Source organism: Leopardus geoffroyi, chromosome A3, assembly GCF_018350155.1.
Source record: "Leopardus geoffroyi isolate Oge1 chromosome A3, O.geoffroyi_Oge1_pat1.0, whole genome shotgun sequence".
NCBI classification, from domain to species: Eukaryota; Metazoa; Chordata; class Mammalia; order Carnivora; family Felidae; genus Leopardus; species Leopardus geoffroyi.
This window is the reverse complement of record NC_059336.1, coordinates 91,786,120-91,804,506: the sequence shown is the minus strand read 5'-3', so window position 1 is coordinate 91,804,506 and position 18,387 is coordinate 91,786,120. Positions and strand designations below refer to the sequence as shown.

The following is an 18,387-nucleotide window of genomic DNA, read 5'->3' as shown; positions in this document are numbered from 1 at the left end:
ACCTCCACTTGATCTTTTTTGACAGATTAAAGAATTGTGCAGTCTTATTTTTGACATTGAAAACTTTCATTATAACCTTTGTAAAGATTTTTTTTTTTTTAACATGGAAGCATATACAGAGATTTTAGGCTTCATTTATTAAAATCTCCCCTGCTCTAATAAAAAATTTCCTCACCCAATAGTCTTTGGGTCTCGAAGGACTATTCTCACATTTCTCATTTATAAACAATAATATGTTTTACCAAAATTTTTGTCACTTCAAATAATATTTTTTCAGAATGAGACTTTTGGTTCTTTATAACCCAGAAATTATTTTTCAATATTTAGATTCTCAGGTAGAATTTATAATCTCTGGGAGCACCTGGGTGGCTCAGTAGGTTAAACATCTGATTCTTGATTTCCACTCAGGTCATGATCTCATGGTTCATGAGATCGAGCGCAGAGCCTGCTTGGGATTCTCTGCTTCTCTTTCTGCCCCTCCCCTGCTCGTGTGTGGGCTCTTGCTGTTTCTCAAGATAAATAAGCATTTAAAAAAAAGAATTTATAATCTCTGTTAAGGAATACCAAATGTTTCATTTTTTTTCAAGTTTTTTTCTCCATATGTGAAACTATGGAAGTGTTTTTAGTGGGACAGTTTGGTGAAGAGTACAGATTCCCAGATTCAGGTCTCCACTTCAGCACATTCCTCAGACAAGTTATTATTAAATTCCTGATAGGAGTGTCCTCATTATAAAATAAGGATGATAATAGTGCTTTCTTCCCTGAATTGTGAAGGATAAGTTAACATATGTAAAGCTGCTAAGCCAGCAGCACATTATAAGCCCCCCAAAAATGTTAGCTGATGCTATTAGAAGAGATAAATACCATTCATGATTTTTTTTTTTTTTTTCCCCTAGCACCTAGAAATGAAGAAACAAGTGAAGAAAGTCAGGAAGATGAAACTCAGGATATTTGGGAACGGCAGCAGATGAGGAAAGCAGTTAAAATCACAGAGGTAATAATTTTTTTATACCATGTGTATTAATTTTCTGTGGCTGCTATAACAAATTATCACAAATTTGATGGCTTAAAATAGACATTGATTTTCTCACAGTTGTGGGGGCTAGAAATCTGAAAGCAAGGTGTTAGCGGGACTGTGCACCCTTTGAAGACCTAGGGGCAAGAATCTTCTCTTGTCTTTCAAATTCTGGTCACTCTAGGTGTTCCTTGCTTTGTGACTGCATAACCCCTTGCTGTCTCCTTCACATGGCCTTCTTCTTTGTGCTTCTATGTGTCTTTTACAAGAACACTTAACATTGGATTTAGGGCCCACTTAGATAATGTAGGATGTTCCCATCTTGAGATACTTTGTTTAATTACAAACACAGAGACTCTTTTTCCAAATACGTCATATTCACAGGTTCTAGGGGTTAGGACATAGACCTATCTTTCAGTCACTGTTCAACTCACTACACCTTATATACCATATTCTTTTCCCACTAGATTATAAACACCTTCCACATATTATTAGGCCACTTAAGGGGACCATGTTTTTTTTATCTTTAGTTTTATGGTGACTGCAACATACGGTAGGTGTGTAAATGTAAAGTTTAAACAAATATGTTTAGAGCAAAACTAATAAAAAAAAATAATTGTTCTTGAGCTCGAAAGTCCTGGATTTGGGTACTGGCTACACCACTGAAATATATGCTCCATGAGGTCGACAATTATGAACTATTCAGTGTTTTATCCTTCTGTGCCTAATGTGGTGAGTGGTCAATAAATATTTGTGAAACTTTGAGCAAATTATTTAATTTTCTTTTTTTAGTGTTTATTTTTGAGAAAGAGACAGAGTGTGAGCGGGGAGGAGCAGAGAGAAAGGGAGACACAGAATCTGAAGCAGGCTCCAGGTTCTGAGCTGTCAGCACAGAGCTCAATGCAGGGCTTGAACCCAGGAGCCATGAGATCATGACCTGAGCCGAAGTCAGATGCCTAATGGACTGAGCTACCGGTCCATTACTGAGCTACTTTGGCTCCCCAAAGTTTCTAAATCTGTTTTTTCATCAATAAAATGGGAAGATAATGTTACCTACATGAGTAGGTAGCTGTAAGTCTCAAAATCATAATGATTTAAAATAAAGTGCTGATACATTACATAAATATAAAGTTATTATTTTTTATCTGTTTAACAGTAATGCTTTGAGGGGCACCTGAGTGGCTCAGTTGGTTAAGTGTCCGACTTTTGATTTCAGCCCCAGTCATGGTCTCATAGTCATGAGATCTCATGTTGGGTTTCGCACTGGACATGGAGCCTGCTTAAGAATTTCTCCCTCTGCCCCTCCCCTGCTTGCACACACACAAGAAACAAAGCAAAAAACAGTCCTTTGAAAGATTATTTGCTTTTCTAAATAAAGTATTGTTAAGATCTCCGTGTTATTAAAACTAAGAAGCTAAGAAAAGGTAAGTCTTTGTTGTAACAATATTTAGAAATCTCTGACCAGAGAAATGATTTAGAGGGCTATTTTTATAACTATAATAGATTTAGGTTCCCCCTCCCCTTTTTAGTAAAATCAGTGTAGCAACAGCATGAAAAAAAAATACTTGGAGAAAAAAACATGTCACAGTCCTTACTCTGCTCAGGTTTGCATAATTCCTTTTTAAGTATTTGTTTAATTATAGGCATAGTGTATATCAGAAATTCCCAGACTTCCCATTCATGGAACCCACAGTGTCTTTAACTTTATTCTGATGCCCTTAGGCCAAAAGAAGTACTAAAGCAATTCCATTTATTGAGTACTTAGGGTGATAGAATTTAATACTATTTATGTCCTAATAACTCAGTAGTCTTTGGAAAAAATAACACTGATAAATTGAAGAAAAAAAATCTTTTAATTTCATTTTTAAATAACCACACTTACTAATGAAATGTGTGCATCTCTTGGGCACTGCATGACACCTCAAGATTAGACACTGCCATTCTCCTTTCTAAATTAATTTTCAGTAGGTACTTACTTTTTATTACATCCACCAAAAACCCACTTTTGCTAATAAGACTTCATCAAAGGACTGTAGCACAATCTAATGTTGGAGCTATGAACTAGTTAAAACTAGTAGTTCAATAAATGATGAATATGTATTCCCTGAAAATATTTAAAATATTTATATTTAAAATGTATATTTAAGGGCACCTGGGTGGCTCAGTTGGTTAAGCATCCGACTTCAGCTCAGGTCATGATCTCGCAGTTCGTGGGTTCAAGCCCCGTGTCAGGCTCTGTGCTGACAGCTCAGAGCCTGGAGCCTGCTTTGGATTCTGTGTCTCCTTCTCTCTCTCTTCCTCCCCTGCTCATGCTCTGTCTCTCTCTCTCTCTCTCTTTCTCAAAAATAAAGATTAAAAAAAAATTTTTTTTAATAAATAAATAGAATGTATATTTAAAATATTTCATAGCATCCCTTTGAGTTCACGTGGATGCCTTGGCATGTAGTTTGGGAACCACAATAGCATACAATTTCAAATTCTGGTTTGTTTGCTTGACATGTTATAAATGTTTTCCCCTGTTTCTATTACATAGTTATAACTAATTTTAAAATTGCATAATATGGGGAGCATCCAGGTGGCTCATTTGGTCGAGGGTCTAACTCTTGATTTCGGCTCAGGTCGTGATCCCGGGGTCATCGCATTGAGCCCCACGTCAGGCTCCTCACTGAGCATGGAACCTGCTTAAGATTCCCTCTGTCTCTCCCTCTGCCCCTCTCCCCACTTGTGCACTCTCTCTTTCTCTCTCTAAAATAAATAATAACCAAAAAGCAAGCTTTTGTGAAAAGTAAGATTTTGTAATTTGCCTCTTGCATGCATATTTAAAGTTCCATATTTTAAAACTGTGAGAATTATAAAAACGTTTTATTGTAACTATGAAAAATGTCAAAGGCATGGAATTTTGAGCTGGTGAGACATTGGATACCCAGTCTTCTCTCATGCTGTTGATATTTGTAAGATTAACGAGTTTTTTAAAACAATACAAATTTTCATAATTTTAGGGACGAGACCTAGATCTTTCCTACAACAGTGAATCTCAGACAATGAAGAAGTTTGATACTTCCACTTCATTTCCACCAGTAAATTTAGAAATTATAAAGAAGCAATTAAATACTAGGTAAGTAGTATTGATTTTAAAATAATTTGTCCCAGACATTTAATAGTGAAAAAAGCACTATGTTCTTTTTAATTATTAAGTACAAACACTAATATTAAACATATTTGTAGGAAAAAATAGCATCACCTGTGTTACCCCACTAGTACAACTGATTTCCTTTCTATATAGGTCATTTTAATTTTTATAATAGATACATACCACATGGTTAAATTCATAAGTATTAAATTCTTGTTTTAATATTTTTGTAAGCTTGTATCTGCATTGTTAAATAACCTTTAATTTTTAAAAATAATAAGTTGGGAGTGATGGCAAGATGCCATAGTAGGAAACTCCATACCTCATTTCTTCCTAGAATACCAACTTAGCAATATACAGTCCAAAAAGCCTTTATGAGAACTCCAGAAACCAGTTAGAAAGTAGCACTACCCCAAGCAAGCTCAAAGCCAAGAGCCACATTGTAATGGGTAGAAAAGCCATTTCATTTCAGTGGCATCAGCCACTCTTGCAAGCCCACACTACTTGTGAGAGAACAAAAAAGCCCAGCTCACAGCTTCTCCATTGAGAGGGAAAAAAGAGTGAAACATACATCTAATGTTTGGGCTTTTGGAGGAACTGCCTGAGGGACTGTTTCCTGCCTTGGCTATGTCAGCATCCTGAATGTCATACCTTGGATATCTGGGGGCCACAGAGAACAAAAGAGAGCTCAGTTGCTGCACACCCAGAAAGCCTAGAGGACTTCAGACAAACACCAAAGGGAGCAAGAGACTGCAAACACCTAAAAAACCCACAAATTCATATAGGGAAGTTTCATATAGAAACCCAGAGGAGATGTATTCCTTGTAAAAGATTTGAGAAGACCTCTCCCTGCCCTCCAAATCTCTAGCCAGGCTGATTGGTGATGTTCTTCCACTATATGAAGCTATTTCCCTTAAGTGCATTTTCAAATGTACAAGACAACAACAAAAAATAACAAGAGACGGAGAAATCGGGAAACGTGGCACAACCAAAGGAGCAAAATAAATCTCTAGAACCAATTCTAAAGAAACAGAGATCTATGAATTACTTGACAAACAATTCAGAATAATCTACTTCTAGAAGCTGAATGTGCTATAAGAGAACACACACAACAATATCAGGGAAACAATACATGAACAAGGTGAGAATATCAACAAAACAAAACTATTAAAAAAAATTCTGTAGCCAAACAATACAGTAAGTGAATTGAAAAATTCACTAGAGGGGGTCAACAACCTACTTGATCCAGCAGAAGAAAGAAGCAGTAAAGGCCATTGGTTTGAAATTACAAGTCAGAGGAACAGAAAGAAAAAAGAATGAAGAAGAGTGAAGAAAACATAAGATACTTACAGGACACATCAAGCAGAACAATGTACACATTATGGAAGTCCACATAGGAGAAGAGAGTGGAGCAGGAACTTGTCTGAAGATCTAATGGCCAAAAACTTACCAATCTGAGAAAGGAAGTAGACATCCAGGTTCAAGCTCAAAAGATTAGAAGGATAAACCAGAGAAGCTCACACTGAGACCATCAAATTTTCAAAGGCAGAAAAAAATTTGAAAGCAGCGAGACAAAAGCACCTTTTCACGTAATAGGGATCCCCCTAAGATTATCAGTAGATTTCTCAACAGAAGCTTGATAAGCTGGAAGGACTGGGATGATGTGTACAAAGTGCTGAAAGAAACTCCCAGCCAAGATAATTATAACCAGTAAAAATGTCCTTCAACAATGAAGGAAAAATAAAGACCTCAGATAAATAAAAACCAAGAGAGTCCATCACCATTAGAATTGCCTTACAAAAAATTGTTATTACAAGTCCTTCAAGGACAGCCTGGGTGGCTCATTCAGTTAAACGCTGACTTCAGCTCAGGTCATGAACTTGCAGTTCATGGGTTCAAGCCCCACGCCAGGCTCTGTGCTGACGACTCAGAGCCTGGACCCTGCTTCGGATTCTGTATCTTCCTCTCTCTCTGCCCCTCCCCTGCTTGCTCGCTCTCTCATTCTCTCTCATTCTCTCTCTTTCTCAAAAATAAACATTGGCACAAAAACAGACACTCAGATCAACAGAACAGAGAACCCAGAAATAGACCCACAAGTATATGGCCAACTAATCTTTGACAAAGCAGGAAGGAATATCCAATGGAATAAAGGCAGTCTCTTCAGCAAATGGTGCCAGGAAAACTGGACAGCGACATGCAGAAAAAAGAACCTGGGCCACTTTCTTACACCACACACAAAAAATAAACTCAAAATGGATGAAAGACCTCAATGTAAGACAGAAAGCCCAAAATCCTCGAGGAGAAAGCAGCCAAAAACCTCTTTGACCTTGGCCACAGCAACTTCTTACTCAACACGTCTCCAGAGGTAAGGGAAACAAAAGCAAAAATGAACTGTTGGGACCTCATCAAAATAAAAAGCTTCTGCACTGCGAAGGAAACACTCAGCAGAACTAAAAGGCAACTGATGGAGTGGGAGAAGATATTTGTAAATGACATATCAGGTAAAGGGTTAGTATCCAAAATCTATAAAGAACTCAAACTCAACACCAAAAACAAATAATCCGGTGAAGAAATGGGCAAAAGACATGAATAGACACTTCTCCAAAGAAGACATCCAGGTGGCCAACCGACACATGAAAAAATGCTCAACATCACTCATCATCAGGGAAATACAAATCAAAACCACAATGAGATACCGCCTCACACCTGTCAGAATGGCTAACATTAACGATTCAGACAGCAACAGATGTTGGCGAGGATGCGGGGAGAGAGAGGATCTCTTTTGCGCTGCTGGTGGGAATGCAAACTGGTGCAGCCACTCTGGAAAACAGTATGGAGCATCCTCAAAAAATTAAAATTATAACTACCCTACAACCCAGCAATTGCACTACTAGGTTTTTATCCAAGAGATACAGGTATGCAGTTTTGAAGGGGCACATGCACCCCAGTGTTTATAGCAGCAGTATCAACAATAACCAATGGAAAGAGCCCTAATGTCCATCGATGGATGAATGGATAAAGAAGATGTGGTGTATGTATATACAATGGAGAATTACTCAGCAATCAAAAAGAATGAAATCTTGCCATTTGCAACTACATGGATGGAACTGGAGGATATTATGCTAAGTGAAATTAGAGAAAGACGAATATCATGACTTCACTCATATGAGGACTTTAAGAGACAAAACAGATGAACATAAGGGAAGGGAAACAAAAATAATATAAAAACGGCAAAACCTAAGAGACTCTTAAATATGGAGAACAAACAGAGGGTTACTGGCAGGGTTGTGGGAGGGGGGATGGGCTAAGTGAGTAAGGGGCACTAAGGAATCTACTCCTGAAATCATTGTTGCACTATATGCTAACTACCTTGGATGTAAATTAAAAAAAAAAAAAAAAAAAAGTTGAACAAGAATTAAATAACAGAAAGCTTATATTTGAGTTCTATGTCTTTGACTCAATAAGTAATCTTAAACAGATCATTTTTCCTTTTTATGTTTTAGTTTCTGTTAAAAGAAGGATATAATCCGTATATGACTTAGGTCATAGATGGGATCATGATGTGAAATCGTTTATTACAACCATAAGAGACTCTTAAATATAGAGAACAAACTGAGGGTTGATAGGGGGGAGGCAGAAAGGTTGATGGGAGGGGAGAGGGGAAAATGGGTGATGAGCATTGAGGAGGGCACTGGGATGAGCACTGGGTGTTGTATGTAAGCAGTGAGTCATGGGCATCTACCCCCAAAACCAAGAGCACACTGTATACAGTGTATATTAGCCAACTTGACAATAAATTACATTAAAAATATAATAAAGTAATAATAAATAAAAGACAAATATTAGAATTTTTTTTAAAAAAGAGAGTCCTTCAAGATGTGACTAAAAGGGCTGCCATTGGACATGTCCCTCGGCGCAACTTGAACACTTGAACCCAGCCATGGGTCACTGCTAGAGCAGTGAGAATAAGGACTGAGATAAAGATCAAGAGGAGCAGTTGCTACTGCTTGACCCTAGAAGCCCCCCTACCAAAGCCTTCAATGGAGCTGAGCCCAACTACCAGCCTGCCTTCCACTCACATAGATGAGCAGGCCCTGCTCTCCCCATGCTTGCTAAGGGAGCCAGCAATATCATTGACGTGTCTGCTACAGACTCCCAGGGCATGAAGCAGCACAAGTACACGGGCCAGCCAAGGGAGTACCGCACCCACTTGGCTGTGCTGAGCAGCCTAACCCACTGGAAGAAGCTGCTGCCGCTGCCATGTCTTACCATCCAGTCCCAAGTGCTGGCCAGCAAGCCCATCTCCTTTTCTGACTTGCAGCGGGTCTCCAGGATAGCTGCTTATGCCTACAGTGCACTTGCTCAAATCCAAGCAGATGCGAAAGAGGAGCTGATTGTATAGTTTGGGATCCCATGAAGAGGGAGATTCTTGGACTGCTCTTTTTTCACCTGTCTCTACCCTGCTTCACTGTAGTTCAAGTAGTACCTAACTTCTCTACCCTAGTTTCACTGTAGTTCAAATAGTACCCTAATCTGGTAGTAATCACAGAGAAGAGTATGGAGGAGGAGAAGAGTGAGGCTAGAAGTCTGAGCAAGTGAGGATGGGTCAAGAGAGGGTAAAACCATTTGGGACTGGCATTCAAAGCCCTGGCTAGGGATGGGTGGGGGTTAAAAGGTTAGGACTTAGCCTTCACTGTCACTGGGAAGGTAGAGGTACCACTGTCAAGTGATCCCTAGGGGGACTATGGGAGCCCCTTTCTACCCTTTCTCTTGGCCTCACTCCTGTCCCCCTCTCCATGACTTAGTATTCACATGCACCTCACTAGGGTTTGTGGCCAGGGTCTGGACAAGCTTGAATGTGAATTAAGTTTGTATTTCTAGCACCTTGGGTTTTTACATGTTTGGGATTCTGGTTTGGTTTATCACCCTGAATAAAGGAAGTATACTTAAAAAAAAAATAAAAATAAAAAAAAGTCCTTCGAGTTCAAATGGAAGGAGGCCAGCCAGTAGCATATGAAGCATATGAAAATCTAAGGCTGTCTGGGGTGCCTCACTAGCTTAGTCAGTAGGCGAGCATGCAACTCTTGATTTCAGGGTTGGGAGTTCAAGTCCCATGTTTGGTGTAGAGTTTACTTAAAGAAAATAATAATTTGACACAGCTTTGGTTTAAAATACATACATATAAAGCTGGTAAAGATTAATTATGTAGACAAATAGAGAATCATGTAGTATTCTAAGGGTGATGTAAAAATCAGTTCAGGTATAAAATTTAAAAGATAAACACAAAAAACTATAACATTGTTAATGAATAACAATTTTTTAAATGTGATTTGGGACATCAGTAACAAGTGGAGGAAATAAGGAATAAGAATTTTTGTATGTGATTGAAGTTGTTATCAGCTTAAAATAGATTATTAGAACTATAAGATGTTTTTTGTAATCCCCATGGTGTGTGCACACACACACAAATGTATAGAAGCACAAAAGAAAATGAGAAAAGACTGAGGGCATGTCACTACAAATTCAAAACACTAAAGTAGCAAGAGAGGAAAAGGCACAAAATAACTACAAGCTAGAGAACAATTTACAGGGGCACCTGGGTGCCTCATTGAGCATCTGAATCTTGATTTTGGCTCAGGTCATAATCTTACAGGTTCATGAGATTGAGCGTCACATTAGGCTCAGCACCAACAGCAGGGAGCTTGCTTGGGATTCTCTCTCTCCCTCTCTCTGCCCCTCCCCCAGTAGTGTGCATGGGTGCTTTCGCTCTCAAAATAAACTTTAAAAAAAAAAAAAGCAGTTTACAAAATGGCAATAGCAGGTCCTTCTGTATTAATAGTACTTTACAGTCAAAAAGCAGAATGGCTGAATGGATTAAAAAAATCAAAATCCAATTATATTCTGTCTGTAAGAGACTGACATAGATTTAAGAATACATAGAGACTGAGATTGAAAGGATTGAGAAATATATCACATGCAAATAGTACACTAAAGAACAGTAGTGACATAAAAACTATTTGAGAGAGAGATAGAGTGCAGGAGGGGGAGGGGCAGAGAGAGGGAGACACAGAATTTGAAGCAGGCTCCAGGCTCTGAGCTGTCAGCACAGAGCCCAACGTGGGGCTTGAACTCACAAACCGTGAGATCATGACCTGAGCCAAAGTTGGATGCTCAACTGTCTGAGCTACCCAGGCTCCCCGTTAAAAACTATTTTAAAAGACAGAATGACATAGGATATAAAGGGATCAGTTTATCAGGAATTATAGTAAACAGTTATATATGCCTCTAACATTACAGCACCTGTGTAAAGCAAATACTGACAGAGCTGAAGAGAGAAATAGTAATACAGTAATAATATTAGATTTCAGTATCCCACTTTCTATAATGGATAGAAAATCCAGGCAGAAAATCGATGAGGAAACTGTGATCTTGAACAAAATGGACCTAACCAGACATACAGAACATTTCTACCCAACAGCAGCAGAATATACATTCTTTTCAAGCACACATGGAATACTCTTCAAGGTAGATCTAATGTGAGGTAACAGACAAGTCTTAACAAGTTTAATATTGAAGTCTTTCCAAGTACCTTTCCCAAACACAATGGAATGAAACTGTAAGTCAGGAAGAAAAGCAAAAATTCATAAATATGTAGAAATTAAGCCACATTTGAACAGCTAGTGGATCAAAGAAGAAATCAAATTAGAAATTTTAAAATCTCTTGAGAAAAATGAAAGCAAATGCTCAATATACCAAAACAGGGAACACAGCTAAAGCATTACTGAGAGGGAAATTTATAGCAATAAACACTTATATTAGAAAGAAAGAAAGATCTCAAATCAACAACCTAACTTTACACCTCAGTGAACTAGAAAAAGAACTAAGTGCAAAATTAACAGAAGGAAGGAAATGATAAAGATCAAGGCAGAGGTAACAGAAAATACACAACAAAAAAATCAACAAAGTTGGGTTTGTTATTTTGTGTGAAAGATTAGTAAAATTGACAAAAATTGACCTTTAGCTCTATACTAAGTAAAAAACGGAGTGGGCTCAAATCAAAAAATTAAAACATGTCACAGAAATTAAAAGGATCATGAGAGAGAGACTAATGTGGACAATTATATACCAACAAATTTGATAACCAAGAAGAAATTGTTAAACTTCTAGAGATGTACAACCTACCAAGACTGATTCATGAGGAAATTAAAAATCTAATCAAACCTATTACTGGTAAGGTGATTGAATCAAAACCTTACTAGCAAAAGCCCAGGATAACATGGTCTCACTGGAGAATTCTACCAAGCATTTAAAGATGAATTAACACTATTCCTTCTCAAACCCTTCCAGAAAACTGAAGAAGAGAGAACACTTCCAAACCCATTTTATGAGGTCAGTGTTACCTTAATCCCAAAGCCCAGACAAAAATATTAACAAGAAAATTATAGGCCACTAACCCTGATTAAAACTGATACAAAAGTCCTCAACAAAACACTAGCAAACCTAATTCAACAACATATTAAAGGGATTCTACATCATGACCAAGTGAGATCTACTTAATACAAGGATGATTGGTAGCAAAAATCAGTTCGTGTGATACACTACATTAACAGGATGAAGGACAGAAACCACATGATCATCTCAGTTGATGGCAGAAAAAGCACCTGACAAAATTCAATACCCTTTCATGATAAAAACAACCAAATAGGGATAGAAGGAAATTTTTGAACATGATAAAGTCCATATAGGAAGAGCCCACAGCTAACATAATCCATGGTGAAAAACCAAAAGCTTTTCCTGTAAGATTAGGAACAAGGCATGGACCCCTATTCTTGCCAGTTCTGTGCAACAAAGAATTAGAAGTCCTAGCCAGAGAATTCAGGCAAGTAAAAGAAATAAAGGGCAGCCAAATAAGAAAGGAAGAAGTAAAATTAACTCTATATAGATATGATCTTATATGTCATAAACTCTAAATAGACTCCACACACACACAACTCTGTTAGAACTAATTCAGCAAATTTGCAGGATACAAAATCAACACAAAAAGTTATGGTTCTATGGACTAACCATAAAAAATCCAAAGAGTGTGTTTAAAAAAAGTCATTTACAATAGCATCAGAAAGAATAAAATTCAGGAATAAACTTAATGAAGGAGGTAAAAGATTTGTACAATGAAAACTATAAAACATTGCTGGAAGAAATTGAAGAAGACATAAATAGACATTTCATGTTCATGGATTAGAAGACTTAATATTGTTAAAATACCCAGTTTTACCCAAAGCAGTCAACAGATACAGCACATTCCCTATCAAATTTTCAGTGGCAATTTTTGCAGAAATAGGAAAAAAAATTCTAAAATTCATATGGAATCTGGAAGGACCCAAGACTGTTTTGATTATTTAAACCAATAATCAAAACAGTCTTGAGAAAGAAAAGCATAGGCAATACAAGCAAAAATAAACTAGTGGGACTACATCAAACTAAAACTAAAGAGCCTCTGCTCAGCAAAGGAAGTAATGAACAGTGAAAAGGCACACTGTGGAGTAAGAAGAGTTGCAAACTATCTGATCCAAAGTATGGGAACTCGTACAACTCAGCAACAACAAAAATCCAACTGAAAAATAGACATTTCTTAAAGTAGACATATTAGTGGCCAAAAAACATATGAAAAAAAAAATGGTCATCACTAAACATCAGGAAATTATAAATCAAAGCCACAATGATTAGGATGGCCACTGTGAAAACGATAAGTGTTCTCATGGATGCAAAGGAAAGGGAACCCTTCCTTATACGCTATTGATGAGACTGTAAAATGGTGCCACAGCTGTGAAAAGCAGTATGGAGATTCCTCAAGAGATTAAAAATAGAAATACCATATGATCCAGCAATTCCACTTTTGTGTGTGTGTGTATGTGCACAAAATAAGACAGAAAACAATTTACAGGGGCGCCTGGGTGCCTCATTAGTTGAGCATCCAACTCTTAGTTTCAGCTCAGGTCATAATCTTATGGGTTCATGGGATTGAGCCCCGCGTAGGGCTCAGCACTAACAACGTGGAGCCTGCTTGGGATTCTCCCTCTCCTCTCTCTACCCCTCCCCTGTGCACAAGCATGTGCTTATCTCTCTGAGAATAAATAAACCTTTAAAAAAAAAAAAGAAAGAATATCTTTACATACAGTGGAGTATTATCAATCTTAAAAAAGGAAATCTCAGGGGCGCCTGGGTGGCGCAGTCGGTTAAGCGTCCGACTTCAGCCAGGTCACGATCTCGCTGTCTGTGAGTTCGAGCCCCGCATCGGGCTCTGGGCTGATGGCTCAGAGCCTGGAGCCTGTTTCCGATTCTGTGTCTCCCTCTCTCTCTGCCCCTCCCCCGTTCATGCTCTGTCTCTCTCTGTCCCAAAAATAAATAAACGTTGAAAAAAAAAAAATTTAAAAAAAAAAAAAAAAAAAAAAAAAGGAAATCTCAGTATATGCTACAACAAGAACCTTGAGGACTAAATGAAATAAGACATTCACAAAAGGTAAATACTACATTTACTCTATTTACATGATCTTTCTAAAATATCAAACTTTTAGAAACTGAAAATAGAATGGTGGTTGCCATGGTTAGGAGGAGGAGAGGAAGGAGGAATTGTTGATCAGTGGGTATAAAGTTTCAGTTTTACAAGATGAAAAGTTGTAGAGTTCTGTTCACAACAGTGTGCATAAAGTTAATACTGTACTGCACACTTAAAAATAAGGTTAAGATTATAAATTTTGTTACATGTTTTTTGACTGCAGTAAAATAAGCATATTTTGTTAATATACTTGATTTATAATAATTTACTTAAATATTTCTCTGTTGGACATTCTGACTTCTAAGTTTTCTCTCATAAATGCTAAAGATAATGAATGTTCTTGTAAGTTATTTAATCTGTTACATTATTTCTTAAATGTCTGAGGAAAGGTGACCTGGGTAAAATGATGCATATTTTTATGGCTCTTGAAATAGATTGCCAGTCTGGACACATCTAACTTTTATTCTCCTATTAAAACTTATCTCTTAAGTGGAGAGTATTAATATAAATAGTATGTTTTGCTAAAGATAAGGCAAACCCATCATGATAGATTGTTTTGCCTTAAATATTTTTCTGTTTTACTACTCAGAATCTAGTGTGCTTCTTTAGATATTTGAAAGAATGAGTATGATAGGAAAAGTTTAAATAGTCTTATGTAACGTGATACAAAGAGAGAACTTGGTTCTCCTGACAAAGTTAGTATTCATAAAGAACGTTTTCGGGGCGCCTGGGTGGCTCAGTCGGTTGGGCGGCCGACTTCGGCTCAGGTCATGATCTCGCGGTCCGTGAGTTCGAGCCCCGCGTCGGGCTCTGTGCTGACAGCTCAGAACCTGGAGCCTGTTTCGGATTCTGTGTCTCCCTCTCTCTGACCCTCCCCCATTCATGCTCTGTCTCTCTCTATCTCAAAAATAAATAAACATTAAAAAAAAAAAATTAAAAAAAAAAAACGTTTTCTTTGCCTTTTTTTTTTTTTTTAATACTTAGGAACTTTTCTTCTAATACTTGGTAATAGGTTCAAAATTTTCTTACCCTGTGTCTTTTATATAAATCAGCTTTAAAGTAGCTTCACTTCTCAATTATATTGCAGCTAAAATATATTGGTCATAGTTGTTCATTTATATGGTTTGACAAAGAAAAGGACATTCAATAGCATTGTATAGTGAAATAAACATAAAAGTCTTTAGATGATACCAGTTTTTAGATATTAGGCTACCTCTGTATTATAGTGAGTTGGCAAACTCCCCACCCACTCCCTGTTTTGTAAGTAAAGTTTTATTGGGACACAGCCATACTTGTGCATTTACATATTGTCTGTGGCTGCTTTAGCCACATCACAGAATTGAGTAGTTGCAACAGCAACCATATTTCCTATCTGGACCTTTACAGAAAAAGTTTGCCAACCTCTATTCTAGATGATTGGTTTTCAGTAGTGATGTTAAATGATGAAAATTGCCTTGAGTCAGTATTATTTTTGTAATAACTTCCCTATTTACTGTCCTTCTGATAGTCCTTCGTTAACTGAAAGAAAAGAGCTAGAATTACAGCTGTTGCATCTAGAATTGCATATAATTCAGGACTTAGCGGTTTTTGTTTTTTTGCCTTTTTTGGAATTGTGTTTGAGAGAGTTGTCTTGCATGCATTATAGGGAAAAAAGGTAGCAGATCACTAATAGAGAGTAGCATTTCATTTTATCTGGATAGGTTTTATTTTTAAATTTAGTGTATTTTATTTTTTCATTAACTGAGTTTATTTTAAGAAGAAAATACGTTTTTATTGTCTAGACAAAATCAAATGGTACAAAAGGATATACAGAGAAAAGGAAGTCACCTTCCCCAAAGAACCACTCCTCCCGGTTTCCTATGTTTCATTCCAGAAGTAGTCTGTATGTATGTCTATACAAGTACATATATACTTATATATTGCCCCATTTTTTATACAAAACTAAAGCACATTATATCCCCTGTTCTCTACCTTGCTTTTTTCATTTAATATGTATTTATGATCTTACTGCTATAACCAATAATATTCCACTTAAAGCAGTTTTTTAATGCTTTCTGTACATTATTGTCTTATTTCTTAACTGTCTGCATTCTTTACATAATGCAAGGAAAAACTTGGAAAGACGAATGCATTAGTCATTGTTCCAGGGAAACTTAGAAGACATTTTTGGTCTTTAAGAAAAAAAAAGATGACATTTGGTCTAAGCAAGTGTTTACTAATGATTTTTCATTATACACAGCAAGTTAGCTGAAGGAGTTGAATTTTTTTAAGAAAGTTCAAGTCTACATACTATGAATTTGTTACTTCATTTGTAGTTAATTCTCAAATTGTAATGTACTCACAGTGTCGAATATTAGTGGAAAACACATTCCAGATATTTTTAAAGAAATAGTGTTTCTTATTCCTCTACTGGCAAATATACAGAGAGATAACTGACTTCTAAAAAATAAGCAGACATTGAATTATATTTGACATTTGTTTCTTACTACGTTAGTTGGTACATGTGATACTAATAAGAGTTAAAAAAAAAAAAAAAGTAGGCTGTTGGGTAACGGGCACTAAGGAATCTACTCCTGAAATCATTGTTGCACTATATGCTAACTAATTTGGATGTAAATATTTAAAAATAAAAAAATAAAATAAAAGTAGGCTGTGTTATCAATAAAGCAGTGTATGGGGGACTACAGCAGAAACAGGAAATATGCGTGAAAGAACATCAAATTCTAATGACAGATAAAACCCATCGAGTCATAAAACATTAAATTATACCAAATCATAACATGTTCAAATGGTTTTAATACCAGCTTATTCAGTAATACCCATATTCGAAGAAAGACCACAAACTGATTTAACAGTAACTCCACATGGATTCCCGTATTTCAAATATAAGACCTTGGATTGTCTAGCACCTCACCTAGTTTACAAATTCTGATCAATCCACACTTACTAACTTTCACTGTAAAATTATCCTCTGATTAGCTGAAGCACCTGAAACCTGTAAGTGTCCTTTCCTCCCTTTTCCTTTGAGACCTTTTTCATTGTGGTGTCCTTTGCTCAGCAAGTCTCATAAACACAGGTTTATAGGCTTGTCCGTTTCCTTGGTGGGCTCTGTAAGATAGCTTTAAAAAAATTTTCATTAGATTGATAGTTATCGTGGTAGAAATCAAAGTTGGAGAAACAAGGCAGTTTTCATTTATTTTTATTTTGTTTATTTAGATTAACACTGCTACAGGATACTCACCGCTCACACCTGAGGGAATATGAAAAATACATACAAGATGTCAAGAGTTCGAAGAGTACCATCCAGAAACTAGAGAATTCATCAAATCAAGCTCTAAATTTTAAATTCTATAAAAGCATGAAAATTTATGTGGAAAATTTAATTGACTGTCTTAATGAAAAGGTACATGGTCATAAATACAATATTTCCTTTTTATAAAGAAATCCCCTTACCATGAGATTTTTTTTTGAAAGTCTAAAATCCCACAACTAATTTCCTTCAGGGTTTTCCTACACATTTTTGACATGCTGTGATATTAAGTATCCCCTTAATATTGGACAGCTGGGGGTTTTTTTGCAATTATTTTGGTATTCTAAATAACAAAGTTTTGTATATAAATTTTTGTGTTAAAATTCCATTTGTTTAAAAAAATTCCTAGAAAGTGAATTATTAAGTCAAAGTTTCTAAATATCTTTTAAGGCCTATGAAACATTGCTAAATTATTTGAATACCAGAAAGATTGCATCAGTTTTACTTTTACTTCATTTAAAAAATGATTTTTGCAGGGGTACCTGGGTGGCTCAGTCAGTTAAGTATCCGACTTTGGCTCAGGTAATGGTTTCATGGTTCATGAGTTGGAACCCCACATTGGGCTCTCTGCTGTCAGCACAGAGCCTGCTTAGGATCTTCTGTCTGTCTGTCTGTCTCTCTCTCTCTCTCTCTCTCTGCCCTCCCCCCCTCCACTTATACTCTCAAAAATAACATTAAAAATTTTTTTTAATAAATAATGTTTTTTGCTTGTACATACTTATTTTGATCTCAAACAAAACCTTTGTTTTATTAACACATGCAGTCTCTTTTTGTGAGTTGTCTTTGCCTTGTTATCTTTTTTCATATTGGCAATTTTTCTTTTTTTTCCCCTTTTTTTTCCTTATATGGTGAAAATTCTTTACTGCTTAAAATTTTTGATGCCACTTGATAATAGGTAAACTTTCCAGTTTGTCTTTTGATTTCGTTTGCAGTGTTTTTTTTGACATCCTGATCATTTGACATTTTTGTGTTAATCAGATTTATGAATCATTCTTTCCCTTTATAAGTCTGCTTTTGTTTTATACATACTAAGTCCTTACATTTGGGTCTTGAGTTGACTTTTTTTTTTAAGTAGACAAACCATTTAAAAAATACACTCTACTTTCTTCATTGCTTTTTATTTACATTTAAAATATTACCAAATAATTGGATTTTTTTCTCTCCAGTTGTTTCAAGTTGACTACCTTTTACTGTCACTTGGTAGTTACTTTCTGAAGTATTTATTGCAATACAACTTTATTCATTGATCCTTGAAGAATTAAAGTTTCATTGGCCTACACATTGATGTACCCAGGGCAGCTGCTATGGGAACATCATTGGAATGGGGAGAATTGTTGCTCAAGAAATGTAAGAAACTAATCATTCATTTTTGCTTCATA

The 18,387-nt window shown here is 36.4% G+C and overlaps 1 protein-coding gene and 1 pseudogene across 9 annotated transcripts in view; both read left to right on the top strand.

The window, feature by feature from the left end:
• Positions 1-18,387, top strand: part of GCFC2 (GC-rich sequence DNA-binding factor 2) — a 56,960-nt gene that overhangs the window by 8,821 nt on the left and 29,752 nt on the right. For 7 of the 9 annotated variants that reach the window (XR_006703561.1, XR_006703559.1, XR_006703558.1 and 4 more), the window contains exons 4-7: positions 897-994; positions 4,015-4,130; positions 11,493-11,534; positions 16,915-17,101. Coding sequence is in view for 5 of the 9 variants with exons in the window: in XM_045446632.1 (XP_045302588.1) it covers positions 897-994; positions 4,015-4,130; positions 11,493-11,534; positions 16,915-17,101 (443 nt within the window). In the remaining 4 variants the exon portion in view is untranslated. Of the gene's footprint in view, positions 1-896; positions 995-4,014; positions 4,131-4,482; positions 5,666-11,492; positions 11,535-16,914; positions 17,102-18,387 lie in introns of those variants that run through there. The other 2 variants (XM_045446633.1, XM_045446636.1) reach the window with 2 other exon arrangements.
• Positions 8,086-10,179, top strand: LOC123581021 (annotated as a pseudogene).